Here is a 19,812-nt window from a genome sequence, read left to right as displayed (position 1 = left end):
AGAGATTAGTTTTTACCTATTGCAGAACTTCACATAAATACAATCACCCAGGTTGCACTACACTGTGTCTGGCAATGCCCTTGGTCTTAGATGCTCCACCATCTCTCTGGCATAGCAGCATCAGTGTCAGCTAACCCACACATCCCAAATGTCAGCGGAGAAGTCCAGGGAAAAATGTGTGCTCGGAGTCCTAAACAAAGACACTGGCAATAGAGGGTTTTCTTCAATACCACAGGCTTAGGAGACATTCTGCCCCGGGAACCTTCTTCACTTGACAAACCACATGAGCTGTGCAGGGTGCAGACAGACACATGTCTGGGTACCCCTGGAGCCCAATGTCAAGGAAGTGCCGAGGCTACGCATGCCTGACCAGACCTGTGGGACCTTCACTAACCCAGAAGCAGGCGGCAGGTAGCTGGCTTACAATTTCCCGGCAGTCTTTCTCAGTGCCTGCCCAGGGGACCCCTCACAGAGGTCTTCACAACACCTATGGGGAAAAAAATTTACTAAGTTCTCGGACTGGGTGAGTGCCCAGAAAATAAATAATAGCCCTTTGTGACAGAAGTTTGTGGTGAACAGTCTTTAATGGAGACATTAATTTGAGTGTTCCCTTGAAAATTTCACTTATCTCTCCATAACAGTAAACTGGAAAAAAAACAAATCTACTCCCTCTTAAAAAAAACCCATGTTATAGAAGAATATTTATTGACAGAGAAGGATTTTCTCAATATACAGCTAAATTTTTAAAAAGTAAGCTATAGAACTTTAGTTGATATCCATTAGCAATAACCCCATAAATAAATTTTATTTTTATTTTTTTATTCTTTAAAGATTTATTTATTTGAGAGAGAGAGATTGAGAGATCAAGTGTGCAGGAGCAGGGGGAGGGGCAAAGGGAGAGGGAGAAAGAATCCTCAAACAGACTCCCTGCTGACCGCAAAGCCCAATGCAGGGCTCAAACCCAGGACCCCGAGATCATGACCTGAGCCAAAACAAAGAGTCAGCCGCTCAACCGACTGAGCCACCCAGGGGCCCCAATAAATTTTTAAAAAACCGAATTCATGAATACATATCCAAGCATACCTCAGAGACATTGTGAGTTTGGTTCCAGACCACTTCGATAAAGCTAGTATCTCAATAAAGTGAGTTAAATTCATTTCTTGGTTTCACAGTGCATACAGAAGTTATGCTTATGTGTAAGTATGCTTATGGTAGTATTATGCCTAACAAAATAATGTATATACCTTAATTTAAAAATACTTTATTGCTAAATAATGCTAACCATCATCTGAGCTTTCAATGAGTTATAATCTTTTGGCTGGTGGAGGGTTCTGCCTCGATGTTGATGACTCAGGGTTCGGGTGGCTGTGGCAATTTCTCAAAATAAGACAAGGAAGTTTGCCACATCAATTGACTCTTCCTTTCAAGAATGATTTCTCTATAGCATGCGATGCTGTTTGATAGCACTTTACCCACAGAACTTCTTTCAAAACTGGAGTCTACCCTCTCAAACCCTGCCACTGCTTTATTAACTATGTTTATGGGTAATTTTAAATCCTTTGCTGTCATTTCAACAGTCTTCACAGCATCTTCACCAGAACTAGATTCCATCTCAAGAAACCACTTTCTTTGCTCTTCCGTAAGAAGCAACTCCTCATCCAGTACAGTTTTATCCTGAGATTGCATCAAGTCAGTCACGACTTCAGGCCCCACTTCTCATTCTAGTTTTCTTGCTATTCCCACAACATCTGCAGTCACTTCCTCCACTGAAGCCTTGCACCCCTCAAAGTCATCCTTGAGGGCTGGAATCAGCTTCTTCCAAACTCCTGTTCATGTTGATATTCTGACCTCTTCCCATGAATCATGAGTGTTCTTTTTTTAAATTTAAATTTTATTAACATATAATGTATTATTTGTTTCAGGGGTACAGGTCTGTGATTCATCAGTCCTTATATAATACCCAGTGCTCATTACAACACATACCTCCACAATGTCCATCATCCCGTCACTCCATCCCTCCAGCCCCCTCCCCTCCAGCAACCCTCAGTTTGTTTCCTATGATTAAGAGTCTCTTATGGTTTGTCTCCCTCTCTGGTTTCGTCGTTTCATTTTTTCCTCTTCCTCTACAATCCTCTGCCTTGTTTCTTAAATTCCACATATCAGTAAGATCATATAATTGTCTTTCTCTGATTGACTTATTTCGCTTAGCATAATACCCTCTAGTTCCATCCACATTATTGCAAATGCCAACATTTCAATTTTTGATGGCTGCATAATATTCCATTGTGTGTGTGTGTGTGTGTGTATATATATATATATATATATATATATATATATATGCCACATCTTCTTTATCCATTCATCTGTTGATTGACATCTGGGCTCTTTCTATCATTTGGCTATTGGGGACATTTCTGCTGTAAACATTGGGGTGCACGTGCCCCTTCGGGTCAATTACATCTATATCTTTGGGGTAAATATCCAATAGTGCAATTCCTGGGTCATAGGGTAGCTCTATTTTCACCTTTTTGAGGAACCTCCATACTGTTTTCAAGAGTGGCTACACCAGTTTGCATTCCCACCAACAGTGTAGGAGGGTTCCCCTTTCTCCGCATCCTCACCAACATCTGTCGTTTCCTGACTTGTTAATTTTAGCCATTCTGACTGGAGTGAGGTGGTATCTCATTGAGGTTTTGATTTGTATATCCCTGATGCTGAGTGATGTTGAGCACTTTTTCATGTGTCTGTTGGCCATTTGGATGTCTTCTTTGCAGAAATGTCTGTTCATGTCTTCTGTCCATTTCTTGATTGGATTATTTGTTCTTTGGGTGTTGAGTTTGATAAATTCTTTATAGATTTTGGATATTAGGCCCTTTATCTGATATGTCATTTGCAAATATCTTCTCCCATTCTGTCCGTTGTCTTTTGGTTTTGTCTACTGTTTCCTTTGCTGTGCAAAAGCTTTTTATCTTGATGAAGTCCCAATAGTTCATTTTTGTCTTTGCTTCCCTTGCCACTGGAGACGTGTCTAGCAAGAAGTTGCTGTGGCTAAGGTCGAAGAGGTTGCTGCCTGTGTTCTCCTCAAGGATTTTGATGGATTCCTGTCTCACATTTAGGTCTTTCATCAATTTTGAGTCTATTTTAGTGTGTGGTGTAAGGAAATGGTCCAGTTTCATTCTTCTGCATGTGGCTGTCCAATTTTCCCAACACCATCTGTTGAAGAGACTTTTTTCCATTGGATATTCTTTCCTGCTTTGTCAAAGATTAGTTGACCATAGAGTTGAGGATCCATTTCTGGGTTCTCTATTCTGTTCCACTGATCTATGTGTCTGTTTTTGTGCCAGGACCATACTGTCTTGATGATTATAGCTTTGTAATAGAGCCTGAAGTCTGGAATTCTGATGCCGTCGGTTTTGGTTTTCTTCTTCAACACTCCTTTGGCTATTCGGGGTAATCATGAGTGTTCTTATGGAATGTAGAATAGTGAATCCTTTCCAGGTTTTTTATTTATTTGGCCCAGATACAGAGGAATCATTACCTATAGCAACTATAGGCTTGTGAAATGTTATTTCTTTTTCTTTTTCTTTTTTTTTTATTTGCGAGAGAGAGAATGAGAGACAGAGAGCACGAGAGGGAGGAGGGTCAGAGGGAGAAGCAGACTCCCCGCTGAGCAGGGAGCCCAATGCGGGACTCGATCCCGGGACTCCAGGATCATGACCTGAGCCGAAGGCAGTCGCTTAACCGACTGAGCCACCCAGGCGCCCCGTGAAATGTTATTTCTTAAAGAAGACTTGAAAGTTAAAATTACTTCTTGATCCATGGCTGCAGAATGGATGCTATGTTAGTATGAAAACATTAATCTTACTGTACATCTCCATCAGAGCCCTTGGGTGACCAGGTGCATTTCAAATAACCAGTCATATTTTGAAAGGAATCTTTCTTTCTGAGCTGCAGGTCTCAACAGTGGGTGTAAAATACTCAGTAAACCATATTATAAACAGACGTGCTGTCATCCAGGCTTTGTTGTTCCATTTATAGAGCACAGGCAGAGCAGATGTAGCGTCATTCTTAAGGGCCCTAGGATTTTCAAAATGATCAATGAGCATTGGCTCCAACTTCAAGTCACCAGCTGCATTAGCCCCTAACAGGAAAGTCAACCTGTCCTTAGAAGCTTTGAACCCAAGCACTGACTTCTCTTCTCTAGCTATGAAAGTCCTAGTTGGCATTTCCTTCCAACAGAAGGCTGTTTCATACACTGAAGATCTGCTGTTAAGCGGAGCCACCTTCATTAATGATCTCACCTAGATCTTCTGGAGAACTTGCTGCAGCTTCTACATCAGCACTTGCTGCTTCACCTTGAACTTTATGTCATGGAGACGCCTTCCTTCTTAAACCTCATGAACCAACCTCTTCTAGCTTCCAACTTTTCATCTGTAGCTTCCTCATCCCTCTCAGCCTTCATAGATTTGAAGAGAGTTAGGGCCTTGCTCTGGATTAGGCTTTGGCGAAAGGGAATGCTGTGGCTGGTTTGATTTCTACCCAAACCACTAAAACTTTCTCCAAATCAGCAATAAGGCTGTTTCATTTTCTTATTCATGTTACTGATGTAGCAGTTTTAATTTCCTTTAAGATTTTTTCTTCTGCATTCACAACTTGGCTAACTGGCACAAGAGGCGTAGAGTTTGGCCTATCTTGGCTTTTGATATGCTTTCCTCGCTAAGCTTAATTATCTTTACTTTTGATTAGCAATTCTTCCTTTTACTTGAACACTTAGAGGCCATTGTGGGGTTAATAACTGACTTAATTTCAAAATTATTGTGTCTCAGGGAGTAGGGAGACCCAAAAAGCAGAAGAGGCAGGAACAGCCAGTTGGTCGAGTAGTCAGAACACACAGACATTTATTAAGTTTGCCATCTTATATGGGCACAGCTGGTGGCATACCAAAACAATTACAACAGTGACATCAAAGATCAATGATCACAGATCACAAAAATAAATACAATAATAATGAAAAAACGTGAAATGTTGTGAGAATTACCAAAATGTGACACAGACACAAAGTGAGGAAATGCTGTTGAAAAAATGGTGCCAACAGACTTGCTCAATGCAGGGTTGGTGCAAATCTTCAATTTGTAAAAAAAAAACAAAAACGCAGCATCTGTGAAGCACAATAAAGGAGGTGTGCCTCTAAAGGTCTAGAAGGACAACACTATAATGTTTGTTACTTTTCTCTGGGTGGTAGGGTTATGGGTGATTTGTACTTTTGCTTTATACTTTTCTATGTTTGCCCAGTTGCCTGCATAGAGCATGTATTTTTCCACAAGTATGTATGTTCCAAAAGAGTATTTCAAAAAACTTATTTTCTATCAACTAAGATTTATTCTTTTTAGTTCCCAGAAGAGCTTAGTGTAAATTTACCAGAAATCAAGTACGTTTCCTGCTATCAAGATTTGGCATCAAACAGCTCAATGGTATGACTGAGCAGGGAGATGGAGGAGAAAGAAATGTGCCCAGCCCACCATGACTTCTACAGCATTCATTTATGGAATGCCTATGGAATTTGAGAAGGCCTGCCCTTCTCTGCCACAGAAAAGAGGTACTGGAACTCCCAGGTAAACTCTTCCACACACCTCTGTATCATACCTACCTGTGTCAGGTAGTCAATCAGAGCTAAGTGTGCCTTCTCCAATTCAGCCCCCGAGAGCACAGGCAGCGGGTTAGGATACTGCAGCTGCTTCCTATAGTCTGTGGGCAGCAGGTCCGGGTACAGGCCCATCACATGGGTAGGATCTACATGGAAGGTAAACATGATTCCCCAGAAAGGAGCACAGCAATTTAGGGACCAGATAAAACAAGACCATTACTAAAGCAAAATAAGTTCCAGACTGATTTTTTTAAAGATTTTTTTATATTTCACATAATCTCTATACCCAATATCAAGAGTCGCATGCTCTACCGAATGAGCCAGCCAGGCACCCTCAGACTGATTTTTTTTTAAAAATTGACTCCAAGTTCATAAAAACTCAATGAGCTCTATACTTCTATAGTTTGAGCACTATTTATATGTATATTTCACTAAACCATTACAAAAATGCTTGACTCTATCTTCCAAGCCGTACACAAATACACATATGCAGAATTAGAATGGAAAATTTATGAATTCTCTGAAAGTGGAGAAGAAAACATATTCCAAGAAAATATTGCTAAGATATTAAAGTTGAAAAAAATCAATAGCCTTAAAAAATAAAAGAACTGTATGTCAAAAAAAGAATTATTACCAAAACAAATTACTATTACTAAAACAAAGCCACACAATAGGCTAAGGAATATATTCGCAGCATATATGGCAAGAGGCTAATAAGTTAATTATATAAAACATAAATCGGTAAAAAAAAAAAAGATTTCATCTGATAAACAGGCAAAAGACATGAACAACTGACAAGAAAATAATATAAATAAGTGGGAAAACATTCTGCTACATTAAGAATCAAAGCAATACATTTAATTAGTAAAATTAGTAAAAAAAATTTTTACATGATACTACCCAGTGCTTGCAATATTATGAGACTGAATCACTCTTACACTGACTGCCAAGGCAAAAATACTCTACCTCAATAAGGAAAAAGGCACTTGGACCCACTAATCCCACTTCTAGGAGCTTACGCTAAGAAAACAGTCTAAAGGCGGGGGGGCGGGGGGGGAGACACATCTGAATAAACAGGTCATGTAATGAACATTATTTGTAACAGTGCAATTCTGGAAAAATTGTGGAATTCCTTCAGCAGCAGAACTACAGTCTATTCAACTAAGAGACTATAAGGCAATCATTACAAATTGTAATTATGAAGGGCACACAGCAACATGGAAAAACAGTGTAACAATTCTAAGTAACAAAAACTATAAAAGCATATACTGTTATGATTATCATTACATTGAGATGTACACATGTGAAAAAGCTTGGATGAAAAAGAGACGAAACGAGAGTCAAGGCTAGATCTAGAGTAAATTTTTTTTCCTTTAACACTTCAATAAATATTTTGTCCCAGCATTACTTTATTTTCATTAAAATTAAAAAAAAAAAAAAAGTTGGAGGACCAGGAGGCCATGTCCCTTCTAGAAGGAGCTGAGCCCCAGGCAAGCAGACCAGAAGAGAAATGTTACCCAGCCTTGCCTTGAAGCCTCCAGAACCCACATCATCCCCAAGAAACCTTTGTCTGACCCCGGTATTTCTGCCAAGCTAGGAAGACTGTGTTTCCTCAAAACCTGAGAACCATGATAATGTGAAACAGACACTCCTGGGAAGCTGAAAGGGACAGCAGGCGGATCTGTGTGGCTGCCACACAGAAGCACAGGCTGAGGAACGCAGACAACCACTGGGGGCCCGGAGTGAACCCACCGCCCTCGCCTAGGCTTTGCCAGGCTCCCGCACCACTGTGTGTGTCTACAGATGTGGCTCTAATCACATCGCTCTACTTAAAACCTTGTGATGTCACCTGAAGCCTACAATACAAAGTCCAAAGTCCCTTGCAGCACTCAAGGTCCTCTGAGATTTAGACCCAACATCTCTTTCTCATATGACCTATCAAGCACCACCAACATCACACTGGGCTGGGGCTCACAGACCCTCAGCCACCACTGAGTCCTCTTGCCAACCACCCTTCCTTTACACTCTGCTTTTCCTTCTATCTTCCAGAGCCTGGTCACCTCCTCTTGAGACTCCTGACTTACTTCTCCACAACCCTGGAGATGCTTATTCCAACATTTCACTGATGGTTTTACATGCAAGCGCTCTGTGGCCATATAAGAGGTCTTATTTATCCATGAAGCTCAAGATCAAAGGTAGAGCTGGCACTGACATCGCTTATCTGATTTGCCTTTGGCCCGCATGTTCACCAAGTCCAGGATTATGCCACACATTGAATCCCCAGTAATACAGACAGGTAATTCACAATGGGATTATATTCCTTATGCAGAACAAAGGATACAGATCAACTATGCTCTAGCCACATGGATCTGGCTGCTCCTGGAACACACTAGGCAGCATTCCAAACTCACCACCTTGGCACTAGCCATTCCCTTGGCCTGCAGTGCACCTGCCTAGACACCTGCCCGGTTCATTAAATAGCTTCCTTCAGGCCCTAACTTCTCAGAGATGCCTTCCCTGACCATTTTATCTTAAATTGTAATCCTAATTCCCATCTTCAGTACTCCTTATCCCCATTCCCCTGCTTTATTTTTCTTAGGATTTACCACTTCCCAATATATTATAAATTTGCTTATTTATTTGGTTGTCTGCCCCCTCTCCAACAGAATATAAGCCCCACTACCTGGTACCCAGAATAGTCTCCAACGCATGGTAGAAGCTTGATAAAATTTTTATTGACTAAATAAGTAACGAATATAGTATCTGAACAAATTCAATAGTCTAAGGCTCAACTTCAAGATCTAAATATGGGTTTCAAGAAATATAAAAACTGGGGCAACTGGGTGGCTCAGTCAGTTAAGCGTCTGCCTTTGGCTCAGGTCATGATCCCAGGGTCCTGGGATCTAGCCCCAAGTGGGGGCCCCTGCTCAGTGAGGAGTCTTCTTCTCCCTCTTCCTCTGCACCCACCCCCTGGCTTGTGCTCTCTCTCTCTCTCAAATAAATAAATAAAATGTTAAAAAAAAAAAAGAAATATAAAAACTATCTTATTCACATTCTTGCCATTCCACACATCCTGCTCAACCACCAAGACTCCAACAAAACTCCATGGTCTCAATGCAGTGTGTCTTCTTATCAAGCCCTTGTGCAAATACCTATAGTACTTACGTTTCTATCTTGCCTTAGAGCTTTTTATGTACAAGTTGTAGGTTGCCATAAGGAAATAATCTAAAATATTGGTTCTTAAACATTTTTAGGATCTAAGACATCAGAGGATGTGATCAAACATACTAATCCTCTCTCTAGAAAAACCCACGTATGAAAAAAATTTTATATCAAGTCTAGGGTGGTTCACAAACTTGATAAAGTCTACTCACAGGCCCTATGTCCCCAGTGGGAGCAGACAGAGCTTCTTTCTCACTCACAAGGGGTAGAAATAGGCCACCCTTATAAGAAACCTATCTGTGGAACACAGTAAAGTGAGAGGCAGGAAAAGCAAACCTGGGCCCAGTCCATCCTACACTAGGGGGATCAAAGGACACTGGGCCTGGCAGTATGACATTCCAGCTGTCTGAGACTATTCTCTGAAGCCCGGCCTCCCTCTGGCTCAGAAGAAACATCCCTCTACAAAATTTCCTTTTGCTCCTATTCCATGCCTCCAAAAGCAGTCTTCTGACTTGGCATCCCAGGTATACTCTGTTCTGCTACAACCTGAGTTTCTTTCATATGAATTAGTTAACACAGTTCATAAGTGGGATAATATTATCATTATGAGGCAAAAGTTGTGTTGGGGGGCACCTGAGTGGCTCAGTTGGTTAAGTATCTGCCTTTGGCTCAGGTCATGATTCCAGGGTCCTGGGACTGAGCCCCGCATCAGATACCCTGCTCAGCGGGAAGTCTGCTTCTCCCTCTCCCTCTGTGCTCTCTGTATGCTCTGTGCTCTCTCTCTCTCCAGTAAATAAAATCTTATAACAACAACAACAAAAAGTTGTGTTGATTTGTATGCAAATTTCCCCAGCTTGTTAATGTTTTAAAGTGACCAGGCAGGCAAGCTTCCTCACAATTTTTTTTTTTTTTAAAGATTTTATCCCTTTATCTGACAGAGAGAGAGACAGCGAGAGAGGGAACCCAAGCAGGGGAAGTGGGAGAGGGAGGAGCAAGCTCCCCACGGAGTAGGGAGCCCAATGCGGGACCCGATCCCAGGACCCCGGGATCATGACCTGAGCAGAAGGCAGACGCTTAACAACTGAGCCACCCAGGCACCCAATCTTCCTCACAATTAAAGAAAAAGCCTTACCTATACAGGGAGACCTAAAGAAAAGAACTGAAACAGAAGTGACCTCTTTTACTGCAAGGAGTGGCTGGCTAGTTAGTAGCTTCAAAATCCACTATACTTTCTATTAAGTTAAACCACCTGGAAAAGCTGAGAGTAAAAATAAAGCAAAGATGTTCCCCCCACATTCATTTTTTGGGGGGTCTCATAAAGAAGTCTATACCCAGGATCAGACTTTTTATTTTGATGAAACTAGTTTCTATTAGAAGCAAATATTCTCAAAGATTTGTATCTCAAAGGAGAAAGCATAGCCACAGAGTTCAAGACTGCAAAGCACTACCATGCTGAGTACCAACAACAGTGGGGATTTAACGTTAGTAGGACAGCTATTGTTTTAATTAGTGTTCCACTTACCAAGCTGCCTATGCCTTGAGTGGTCTGCCCCAACCTCATTTCTCCCATAAGCCCTGTTATTTCCCAAGAGTATTTATTATAGAATATAAGGTTTTCCAGGACCACATTCAAGGCCTCATAGCAAAAATGCCTGCACCTTGATATACGTACAGAAGAGTGCCTTGGGTGCCATGTATGAATATTCTAGCCACTGGAAAGAGATCTCACCTCTCTACTGTAAGTAAATAAAGGGATATTAGAAGTCTGTGTTTATGGGTGAGACCAGTTACACAAGATAAGGACTGTAAATATATAACACTGTGACCACCCACAAGATCCTGTGAGGCACGAGGATCAATTGAAATGAGCAGAAACTAGTCCCAGTTTCAGATGTCTAGTACCATTTCTCCCATCCTTTCCAGTTTCCCCTCCCTCTATGAGGTCCATCCAAGGCCAAACCCACGTGTTACCTGTGCCAAGCTTAGCAAAGACCTGCATAGACTCATCAAAACGCTTCTGGCAGAAGAGGTTGAAGGCATACAAGTTCTTGATGTGATGGATCTGTTGCTGCTTTTCGCTGTCGGAATCATCTTTCATTTCCTAAGTAAGAGAGTAGAACAGGTAAGAGCGCATTCATTCAACAAATATTTATTCAGTATATACTAGGGATCAGACAACATCATAGGAGGTCCGCATGCCAAACTGTACAAGAAAAGCCACGTGGCACCTGCCCTCATAGACTGTCCTGACAATCTAACCACAAGACTGAGAAGAAACTCTGCAATTAAAATGTAACAGCGTTTCTACAAAATATCTGAGCAGCACCCCTGAAAACGGTCAAGGTCACAAAAAACAAGGGAAGAGTAAGAAACTGTCATACAGGGGCGCCTGGATGGCTCAGTCGTTAAGCGCCTGCCTTCGGCTCAGGTCATGGTCCCAGGGTCCTGGGATCAAGCCCCGCATCGGGCTCCCTGCTCAGCGGGAAGCCTGCTTATCCCTCTCTCACTCCCCCTGCTTGTGCTCTCTCTTTCACGGTGTCTCTCTCTGTCAAATAAATAAATAAAAAATACTAAAACAACAAAAAAAAGAAATTGTCATACATCAGACAACACTAAGGACACAGACCAACTAAATACAATGTAATTTCTGGATTTGAAACTAGAACAGAAAAAGGGCATTAACTAATGGAAAAACTGGTGAAATCTGAATAAAGTCTAGAGTTTAGTTTAAAAACACAGAAAAATCAAAACTAAAAACACGGTGAGTGAGGACAGAATGCAGGGCATTTAATGTCACTGGCACAGCTGGGCAAGGTCCTGTTCACAGTAAGAGCTAAATTAATGCAGCTATTTATTATCTTTGTTTCTTCCTTATAACCTTTTATTCCCCTTATATTCTTTTTAACCAATCTTTACTACATTTAATTTCTTCCTTCAAAATTTTTTTCCATTTCTTCCCTTCTTTTCCTTTCCTATTCTGTTGCCATCACCCCACTCCAGACCACCACCACAGGGCCATACCCCGTCTAAGCCCTCTTGGTGCTTTACAGGTTTTCAGAACCGGCACAGCCTTCTTCTCTAGCTTATTCCCAGATGCTCAAGCATCACCCTCCACTCCAGTCAGGATGAGCTCCAAGCCATTTCTACACTTGTTTTCACTTCTTTAACTTCCTCAGGCTCTTCCTCCTCCCTGTTTCCCCATCTGATCCTGATCTCACCTATTCAGAAAGGGTCCAACCCCGGGATGTCCTGTCTAGCCCACAGGGAACTGTCTGTCCCCTGGCTAAAATTTTGCTCCACATTTTGTCAATGGCAAAGTTTAATGTGTACTTGCCTTCTGAAAGTTTCATGTATATTCTTTGACTTATTTAAATAAAAGACAGGTTCCTAAAGAGCTAAGATGGTATCAACCAAACTTCTTTCATCATAGCACGAACACCTAGTAAGTACAAGTCTAGAAAAGAGAAGGGAAAAATGGAAACCCACTTCCACCTTCTCTACCAAAGATTAAACACACAACCTGCAGCAGGAAGATCACTAAAAACACCCAAGACCTTCCTGTGAAGAAAAACAGATACTAAAAAAGCTATGTGCTGCATGACACCCTTTAATGTTCAAAACTAAGTAACATATTCAAGCACACATATATATGTAAATGGTTAACAAAAAACAACCTTTTAAAATTTATTAATTCCAGTGTAATTAACATAGTGTTGTATTAGTTTCAGGTGCACACTGCAGTGACTCCACACTTACATACATCATTACAAGGGCACGCCTTAATCCCCAGCACCTATTTCCCCCACCCCCCACCACCTCCCCTCTGGTAAGTTAAGAGTCTGCTTTTGTGGTTTGTCTTTTTTGTCCTTTTGTTTCTTAAATTCCATATGAGTGAAATCGTATGGTATTTGCCTTTCTCTGACTAATTTCACTTAGCATCATACCCTCTAGCTCCATTCATGTTGTTGCAAATGGCAGGATTTCATTCTTTTTTATGGCTGAATAATATTCCATATTACTGATTTATATATATATATATATATATATATATCAGCTCTTCTTTATCCATTCATCTATTGATGGACACTTATGTTGCTTCCGTATCTTGGCTATTGTAAATAATGCTGCAGTAAGCTTAGGGGTACATATATCTTTTCGAATTAGTGTTTTTGTATTCTTTGGGTAAATAGCCAGTAGTGGAATTACTGGATCATATGGTAATTCTTTTTTTAATTTTTTAAGGAACCTCCATATTGTTTTCCACAGTAGCTGCACCAGTTTGCATTCCCGCCCACAGTTCATAAGGGTTCCTTTTTCTCCACATCCTCGCTAACACTTGTTGTTCCTCGTGTTTTTGATTTTAGCCATTCTGACAGGCGTGAGGTGTATCTCACTGTGGTTTTGGCAGCTCCCTCCCCCTTCTGTTTATCTTCTGATATCTCCCCACAGTTTCACGACTCCCCACGGTTTACCTTGCCAAAGGCAGTTGCTTTTCTGCTTGTAGAGATCCAGATATATATTCTTACATCTCAGGCTGATTTTTCACGGGTGTTCAAAATGGTTTGATAGATATCCAGCTAAATTCTGGGGACTAGTTGAAACGGGGTCCCCTTCTCTGCCATCTTGCCTTCACCTTTCATTGTGGTTTTGATTTGCATTTCCCTGATGATGAGTGATGTTGAGCATTTTTTCATGTGTCTGTTGGCTATCTGTATGGCTTTCTTTGGAGAAATCTCTGTTCATATCTTCTGCCCATTTTGTAATTGGATTATTTGCTTTCTGAATGTGCAGTGTTACAAGTTCTTTATGTATTTTGGATACTAACCCTTTATTGAATATATCATTTGTAAATATCTTCTACCATTCCATAGGTTGTCTTTTAGTTTTGTTGATGTTTTCCTTTGCTGTGCAGAAGCTTTTTATTTTGATGTAGTCCCAATATTTTATTTTTGCTTTTGTTACCCTTGCCTGAGGAGATATATCTAGAAAAATGCTGCTATCGCCCGTATCAGAGAACTTACTGCCTGTGTTCTCTTCTATGATTTTGATGGTTTCAGGTCTCACCTTTAGGTCTTTCATCTATTTTGAGTTTATTTTTGTGTATGGTGCAAAAAAGTGATCCAGTTTCATTCTTTTGTATACTGCTGTCCAGTTTTCCATATCATTTTTGAAGAGATTTTTTTACCCATTGTATATTCTTGCTTCCTTTGTCGCAGATTAATTAACCATATAATCATGGGTTTATTTCTGAGCTATTCTGTTTCATTGACCTTTGTGTCCATTTTTCTGCCAGTACCATACTGTTTTGATTCCTACAGCTTTACAGTGTATCTTGAAATCTGGTATTGTGATACCTCCCCTCCAGCTTTGTTTTTCTTTCTCAAGATTATTTTGGGTATTTGGGGTCTTTTGTGGGTTACATACAAATTTTAGTACTGTTATAGTTCTGTGAAAAATGCTCTTGGCATTTTGATAGGGATTGCACTGAATCTATAGATTGCTTTTGGTAGTATGGAGATTTGAACAATATTAATTCTTCCATTCATTGGCATGAGCTATCTTTCCATTTGTATCATCTTCAATTTTTCATCAATGTTTTCAGAGTACAGGTCTTTCACCTCCTTGGGTAAGTTTATTCCTAAGTATTTTATTCTTTTTGGTGCAATTGTAAATAAATAGTTTTCTTAATTTCTCTTTCCACTATTTCATTGTTAGTGTATAGAAATGCAACGGATTTCTGTAGATTGATTTCGTATCCTGTGACTTTAGTGAATTCATTTATCAGTTCTAGCAGTTTTTTGGTGGAGTCTTTTGGGTTTTCTATATATAGTATCATGCCATCTGCAAATAGGGATAGTTTTACTTCTTCCTTACTGATTTGGATGCCTTTTATTTCTTTTTGTTGTCCAACTGCTGTGGCTAGCACTTCCAGTATTATGTTGAATAAAAGTGGTTAAAGTGGACATCTTTATCTTGTTCCTGACCTTAGGGGAAAGGTTCTCAGTTTTCCCCATTTAGGATGATATTAGCTGTGGGTTTTTCATATATGGCCTTTATTATGTTGAAGTATATTCCCTCTAAACCTACTTTGTTGAGGGTTTTATCATGAATAGATGTTGTATTTTGTCCAATGCTTTTTCTGTGTCTACTGAAATGATCATTATGGTTTTTATCCTTTCTCTTATTGATGTGATGTATCAGGTTGACTGATTTGCAAATACTGAACCACCCTTGCAACCCAGGAAGAAATCCCACCTGATTGTGGTGAATGATTTTTTTAATGTACTGTTGGGATTCAGTTAGGAAGTATTTTATTGAGGATTTTTCCATCTATGTTCATCAGGGATATTGACCCAGGGATACTGTAGTTCTTTTTTTGTAGTATCTTTATCTGGTTTTGGTATCAGGGTAATGCTGGCCTCAAAGAAGGAATTTGGAAGCTTTCCTTCCTCTTCTATTTTTTGGAATAGTTTGAGAAGAATAGGCATTAACTCTTCTTTAAATGTTTGGTAGAATTCACCTGTGAAGCCATCTGGTCCAGGACTTTTGTTTTTTGGGAGTTTTTTGATTACTGATTCAATTTCATTGCTGGTAACCAGTCTGTTCAAATTTTCTATTTCTTCTTGATTCAGTTTTGGGAAGTTATATGTTTCTAGGAATTTATTTATATCTTCTAGGTTGTCCAATTTGTTGGTATATAATTTTTCATAATATTCTCTTATAATCCTCTTTGTATTTCTGTAGTGTCAATTTCTCCTCTTTCATTTCTAATGTTGTTTGAGTCCTCTCTTTTTTGATGAGTCTGGCTAAATTGGCTATTACCAATTTTGTTGATCTTTTCAAAGAACTAGCTCCTGATTTCATTAATTTGTTTACTGTATTGTTTTGTTTCTATTTCACTTATTTCTGCTCTAATCTTTATTATTTCCTTCCTTCTGCTGGTTTGGAGTTTTGTTTGTTGTTTTTCTAGCTCTTTTAGGTGTAAGGCTAGGTTGTTGATTTGAGATTTTTCAACAAGAAATACATTTTTAAAGGGCACAATAAACACAAATTTAGGATGATGGCTTGTCTGGAGGGGAGGCAGAAGAATGAGATGGAGAGGAACATATAGGTTATGTAAGCTATTTTTCTTGGGTAGGATGGTGGGTTCATGGGTATTTATTATTTTAAAAATGAAAATAAAATAATTTAGGGCAATGCATGAGTGACAAAAAAATAAAAATAAAGTAGTAAGATGCTGAAATTAAATGCCCCAAGAAAAACACAATCTTTATGGGATATTAAATATTTCTAACTATTAAGACTGGATTTTTGTTTTAAATCCAAAATGTATATATCCAAGATAAATACTGCCCTTCAAAAGTATCTATCAGGGGCACCTGGGTGGCTCAGTCGCTAAGCGTCTGCCTTCGGCTCAGGTTATGATCCCAGGGTCCTGGGATCGAGCCTTGCATCAGGCTCCCTGCTTGGCGGGAAGCCTGCTTCTCCCTCTCCCACTCGCCCTGCTTGTGTTCCCTCTCTCACTGTGTCTCTGTCAAATAAATAAAAAAATCTTTAAAAAAACAAAACAAAAACAAAAAACAAAAGTTATCTAACACATGTGACTATAAACATAAATTCCAAAATTTATGATCACTGCTTTCCTCTCAGAAATAATTTACAAAATACTCTAAAAACTAAGCTTTTTAAATATTATCTTCATAAAAATCTCTTCTCTTTTACTAAATTAGCACTGTCTAGTTCAAGGTCTAGGATCAGAATGACCTTTGGTTGTTTCCTAAAATCAAATCCACTCTCTACAGACAATAATCACCACTGGGGATATTTAAAAGAATAAGACAAGTCTCAGAAGTCAGTCTCCACGAAGTGTGTTGGCAATGAGAGAACCGCCAAAGCAAAAGCATGGGCACTACTTGGCTGTGAACAACATTCCATTCTAACATTCAAGGAGAGTGGCAGCCATAAATATAAGAGTGCAGCCCCCCAATGCAGCAACTCGAGGTGGTTTCAGAAACCTGAAGAAGGCCTGCTTATCCAAAGACAGGGATCTACTGTTGAAAGGAATTCTGAAAAGCCCTCTAGTTGTTGCATTCAATCAGACTATAATCTTACATTATGACTGTTCTTTTATTTTATTTTTTTAGGATTGTTATTTTAATGCTTGTACTGTCTAATTTTTCAAGGCTATTAAATTCAAGGCTATATCATATCTATTAAATTATTTTATTGTCTTCTAAATTCTAGGAGATACTATTATTGTAATTGGCATTCATTCTACATTTGACAGATAAACCATCTGAAAAAGTGAAATTATTTAGAGTTATATAGGTATTTTATGGCAGAGTCAGACCCTGAATCCAAGTCCCTTAACTCGCAGCTCTGTGCTTATTTTACCAGTCCAAACTAAATATAAACATCTAAACCAAAATCACTTGCTTTGGAGAACAATGAGGAAGGCAGACTCAAATCCAAATCTCAGAAATAGTACTTACTGCGAGTTGTAGAGCCAATTCAAACTGCTTGTCCTGGAGAAGCTGTTGGATTTGGGTTGCCATGGGGACAGGAATGAGTCTCCAAACAAAATGATTGCTGGCCACATAGATAATGTTTGATCTGGAGGCAGGAATAAGAATATTAGCAAAAGAGCACAGGCTTTATGATGACACAGGTGATTTTAAAAGTTCTGCAATAATATGGCAGCTATAGTAAAAAAAGAAATTCCTTACCCTCCCGAGGTAATGAAGCGGGGCCTTTGCAATTCAATGCTCTGGACCAGAAGCCTTGGTTCAAATGTTCGGATCTCCACATATCGAGGTAAAACTGCAACGATGTAGGGAGGCTGGTGCTCTGTACAAGAAAGAACACTTTGAGTTATAGATCTGGTCTAAGGCTTTAGGTTTACTGATTGCTTCAGTTCCCCATTTCTAAGCTGCATTCAGATGGGATCTCCAAATAGTCCACTACTCAAATACCAAGCCAGGATCCTACGCTGTGGTATCCAAAGGGAAAAAAAAAATTTGTTTTGTCCAAGTGACGCTAAGAGAAATCTCGTGCACAAGAAGGATGCATCCAGCTTTGCTGAGAGTGACCTGATCCCACTCCTACCATCAGGTGAAAGCTTCACCTGCTCCCTTTCTCATCAGTCACAAAACCAAGGCAGAGAAAGGGCAGCTGCAGCTGCCCCTAACAATGCATCAGTGGGAGAAGGTTACATGACCTCTTCTTTCATTCTCTTGGGAAGGGCAAGAGGAAGGCAACTTCTTTTTTCCCTAAAATGAGGCTAAAGAGAGTTCCACATTTCTGGCAAAGGTTATTGTTGCTTGAGATTTTCACAGGGAAAAGATGCAAAACTCCACTCGATGCTTAATGGGTCACAAAGAAAACAGCTGGTTGGCATTCTCAGTGTGGCAGTTTTCTACCACTTATATGAGGTCCAATCATGGAAACAGAAAGTGGAAGGGCCAGGGGAGGGAGAAAAGGCTTGTTAATAGATACGGAGTTTTACTGCTGCAAGATGAGAAAGTCTTGAAATCTGTTGCATGGACAATGTGAATATGCAAAACTACTGAACTGTAATAGAATGTAATGGTAAAGATGATGATAGATTTTGTTTTGTTTTTTTTTTACCACAATTAAAATAGAAAATTTTTTAAAGGGAAAAAAAATAAAAATTGAACCACTAGATGCATAATTATCATATAGAAACTTAACCTCAAAGACTATATTCATAGTTTCTTAGTGTGGCTAATTTGCTATGGATTTATTTTTGTCATTTATTTTCTGACAAAAAATTTTTCATAGTATATATGCAGTTTATACAGTAAAAATTTTAAAGCCAGAAGGGAACTGGCCTAATAGTTCCATCACTTTGAATGCTACTGCTGTTACTATGCTAGTATTTTTCATCTTCTAAAAAAATTAAATTAAAAAACATGTTGTTTGGTATTGGATTTTTTACTTCTCTTTTTATGCTGGCCTCATTCTTAAAAACTAGTATAATCCCCTTTATTGTTAATCTGTATAAATATGTAAAATTTCTCTCTCCTTTAATCTGGCCCACTTTAATAAGGGCTAATTTAATAAAAAAAGGTAATCTATAATAGAAAGGCTTTTGGTTGTCATATTATATCATGGTCCGGTCTCCCCAACTCTTTGACAACAGAGTTGGTCTGGATCTCTGTATCTTCAAAACTTGGCAGAGTGGCAGGTATACAGCAGGCGTCTAATAAATGGCCGACAATGACAGTGATTCATCCATTCAGCAAGCATTTCCTAAAAGGCTATGTTATGGGCCCTACTCCAAGTGGATCAAGACATACGTCCAGAGCTCACAGAGCTCCTACACAAAGGAGACAGACGACTCACTGCATCCAGTGGGACAGTGTGGGGGCCATGACAGAGAAACCTGAAAGGGCTTTGGAAGCACCACGGGGGAAGTGATTCACTCTGCCTGCACATCGGAGAAGACTTCACAGAGGAAGTGCCACTGAACAGGGCCTTGTCACGTGAGCAGGACAGTGCTGGGCAGAGAAGAAAAGAAGAGGCAAGAGCACAGGTGATGATGGCTCGGTGAGGGGAGTCCAAGACAAATGGAGTCTGGGTGAAGTGGTTCAGTTGAGAGCGTAAGTAAAAATGAAGTTTAAAATGCACACCACTGAAGAAGTTTAGTCTTTGTCCTGTCAGATGGTGGTTCTCCTACCCTACCTAGAAAGAACGCCCTCTTCCTCCCTCAGTATGTTAAGGCACAGAAACGTTTTTGAGAAACACTGCCAAAGGCACTGGGCACTAACAAAGGTTTGAAAACAGGAACTCTCACACTAGGGAATAGGAAGCATAGTTCAAGCATATTACACACATCTTCATCAATTCTACCGTAGGGAACACAAGCGCCCCCCAGAGCACCATGAAGCTTTTCATGAAGCTCTTAGCCCCTCCAACTTGTTAATATACATAATCTTGGGCCTTACAAAATACTGTCCTTTTGACTTTTCTTCCTTCTGATCTGT

The 19,812-nt window shown here is 39.8% G+C and overlaps 1 protein-coding gene across 2 annotated transcripts in view; it reads right to left on the bottom strand.

The window, feature by feature from the left end:
• Positions 1-19,812, bottom strand: part of VPS39 (VPS39 subunit of HOPS complex) — a 48,306-nt gene that overhangs the window by 9,844 nt on the left and 18,650 nt on the right. For both annotated transcript variants that reach the window (XM_064570597.1, XM_064570598.1), the window contains exons 9-12: positions 17,533-17,653; positions 17,299-17,419; positions 10,778-10,907; positions 5,648-5,790 (exon numbers count right to left, since the gene is read on the bottom strand). In XM_064570597.1, coding sequence (XP_064426667.1) covers positions 5,648-5,790; positions 10,778-10,907; positions 17,299-17,419; positions 17,533-17,653 — 515 coding nt within the window. The remainder of the gene's footprint in view (positions 1-5,647; positions 5,791-10,777; positions 10,908-17,298; positions 17,420-17,532; positions 17,654-19,812) is intronic.

The sequence above is a fragment of the Mirounga angustirostris genome, unplaced genomic scaffold, assembly GCF_029215605.1.
Source record: "Mirounga angustirostris isolate CCGP_5_RB_7025 unplaced genomic scaffold, mMirAng1.0.hap1 SCAF_9, whole genome shotgun sequence".
Classification (NCBI taxonomy): domain Eukaryota; kingdom Metazoa; phylum Chordata; class Mammalia; order Carnivora; family Phocidae; genus Mirounga; species Mirounga angustirostris.
The sequence above is the reverse complement of the archived record's forward strand: the minus strand, read 5'-3'. Positions and strand labels throughout refer to the sequence as shown.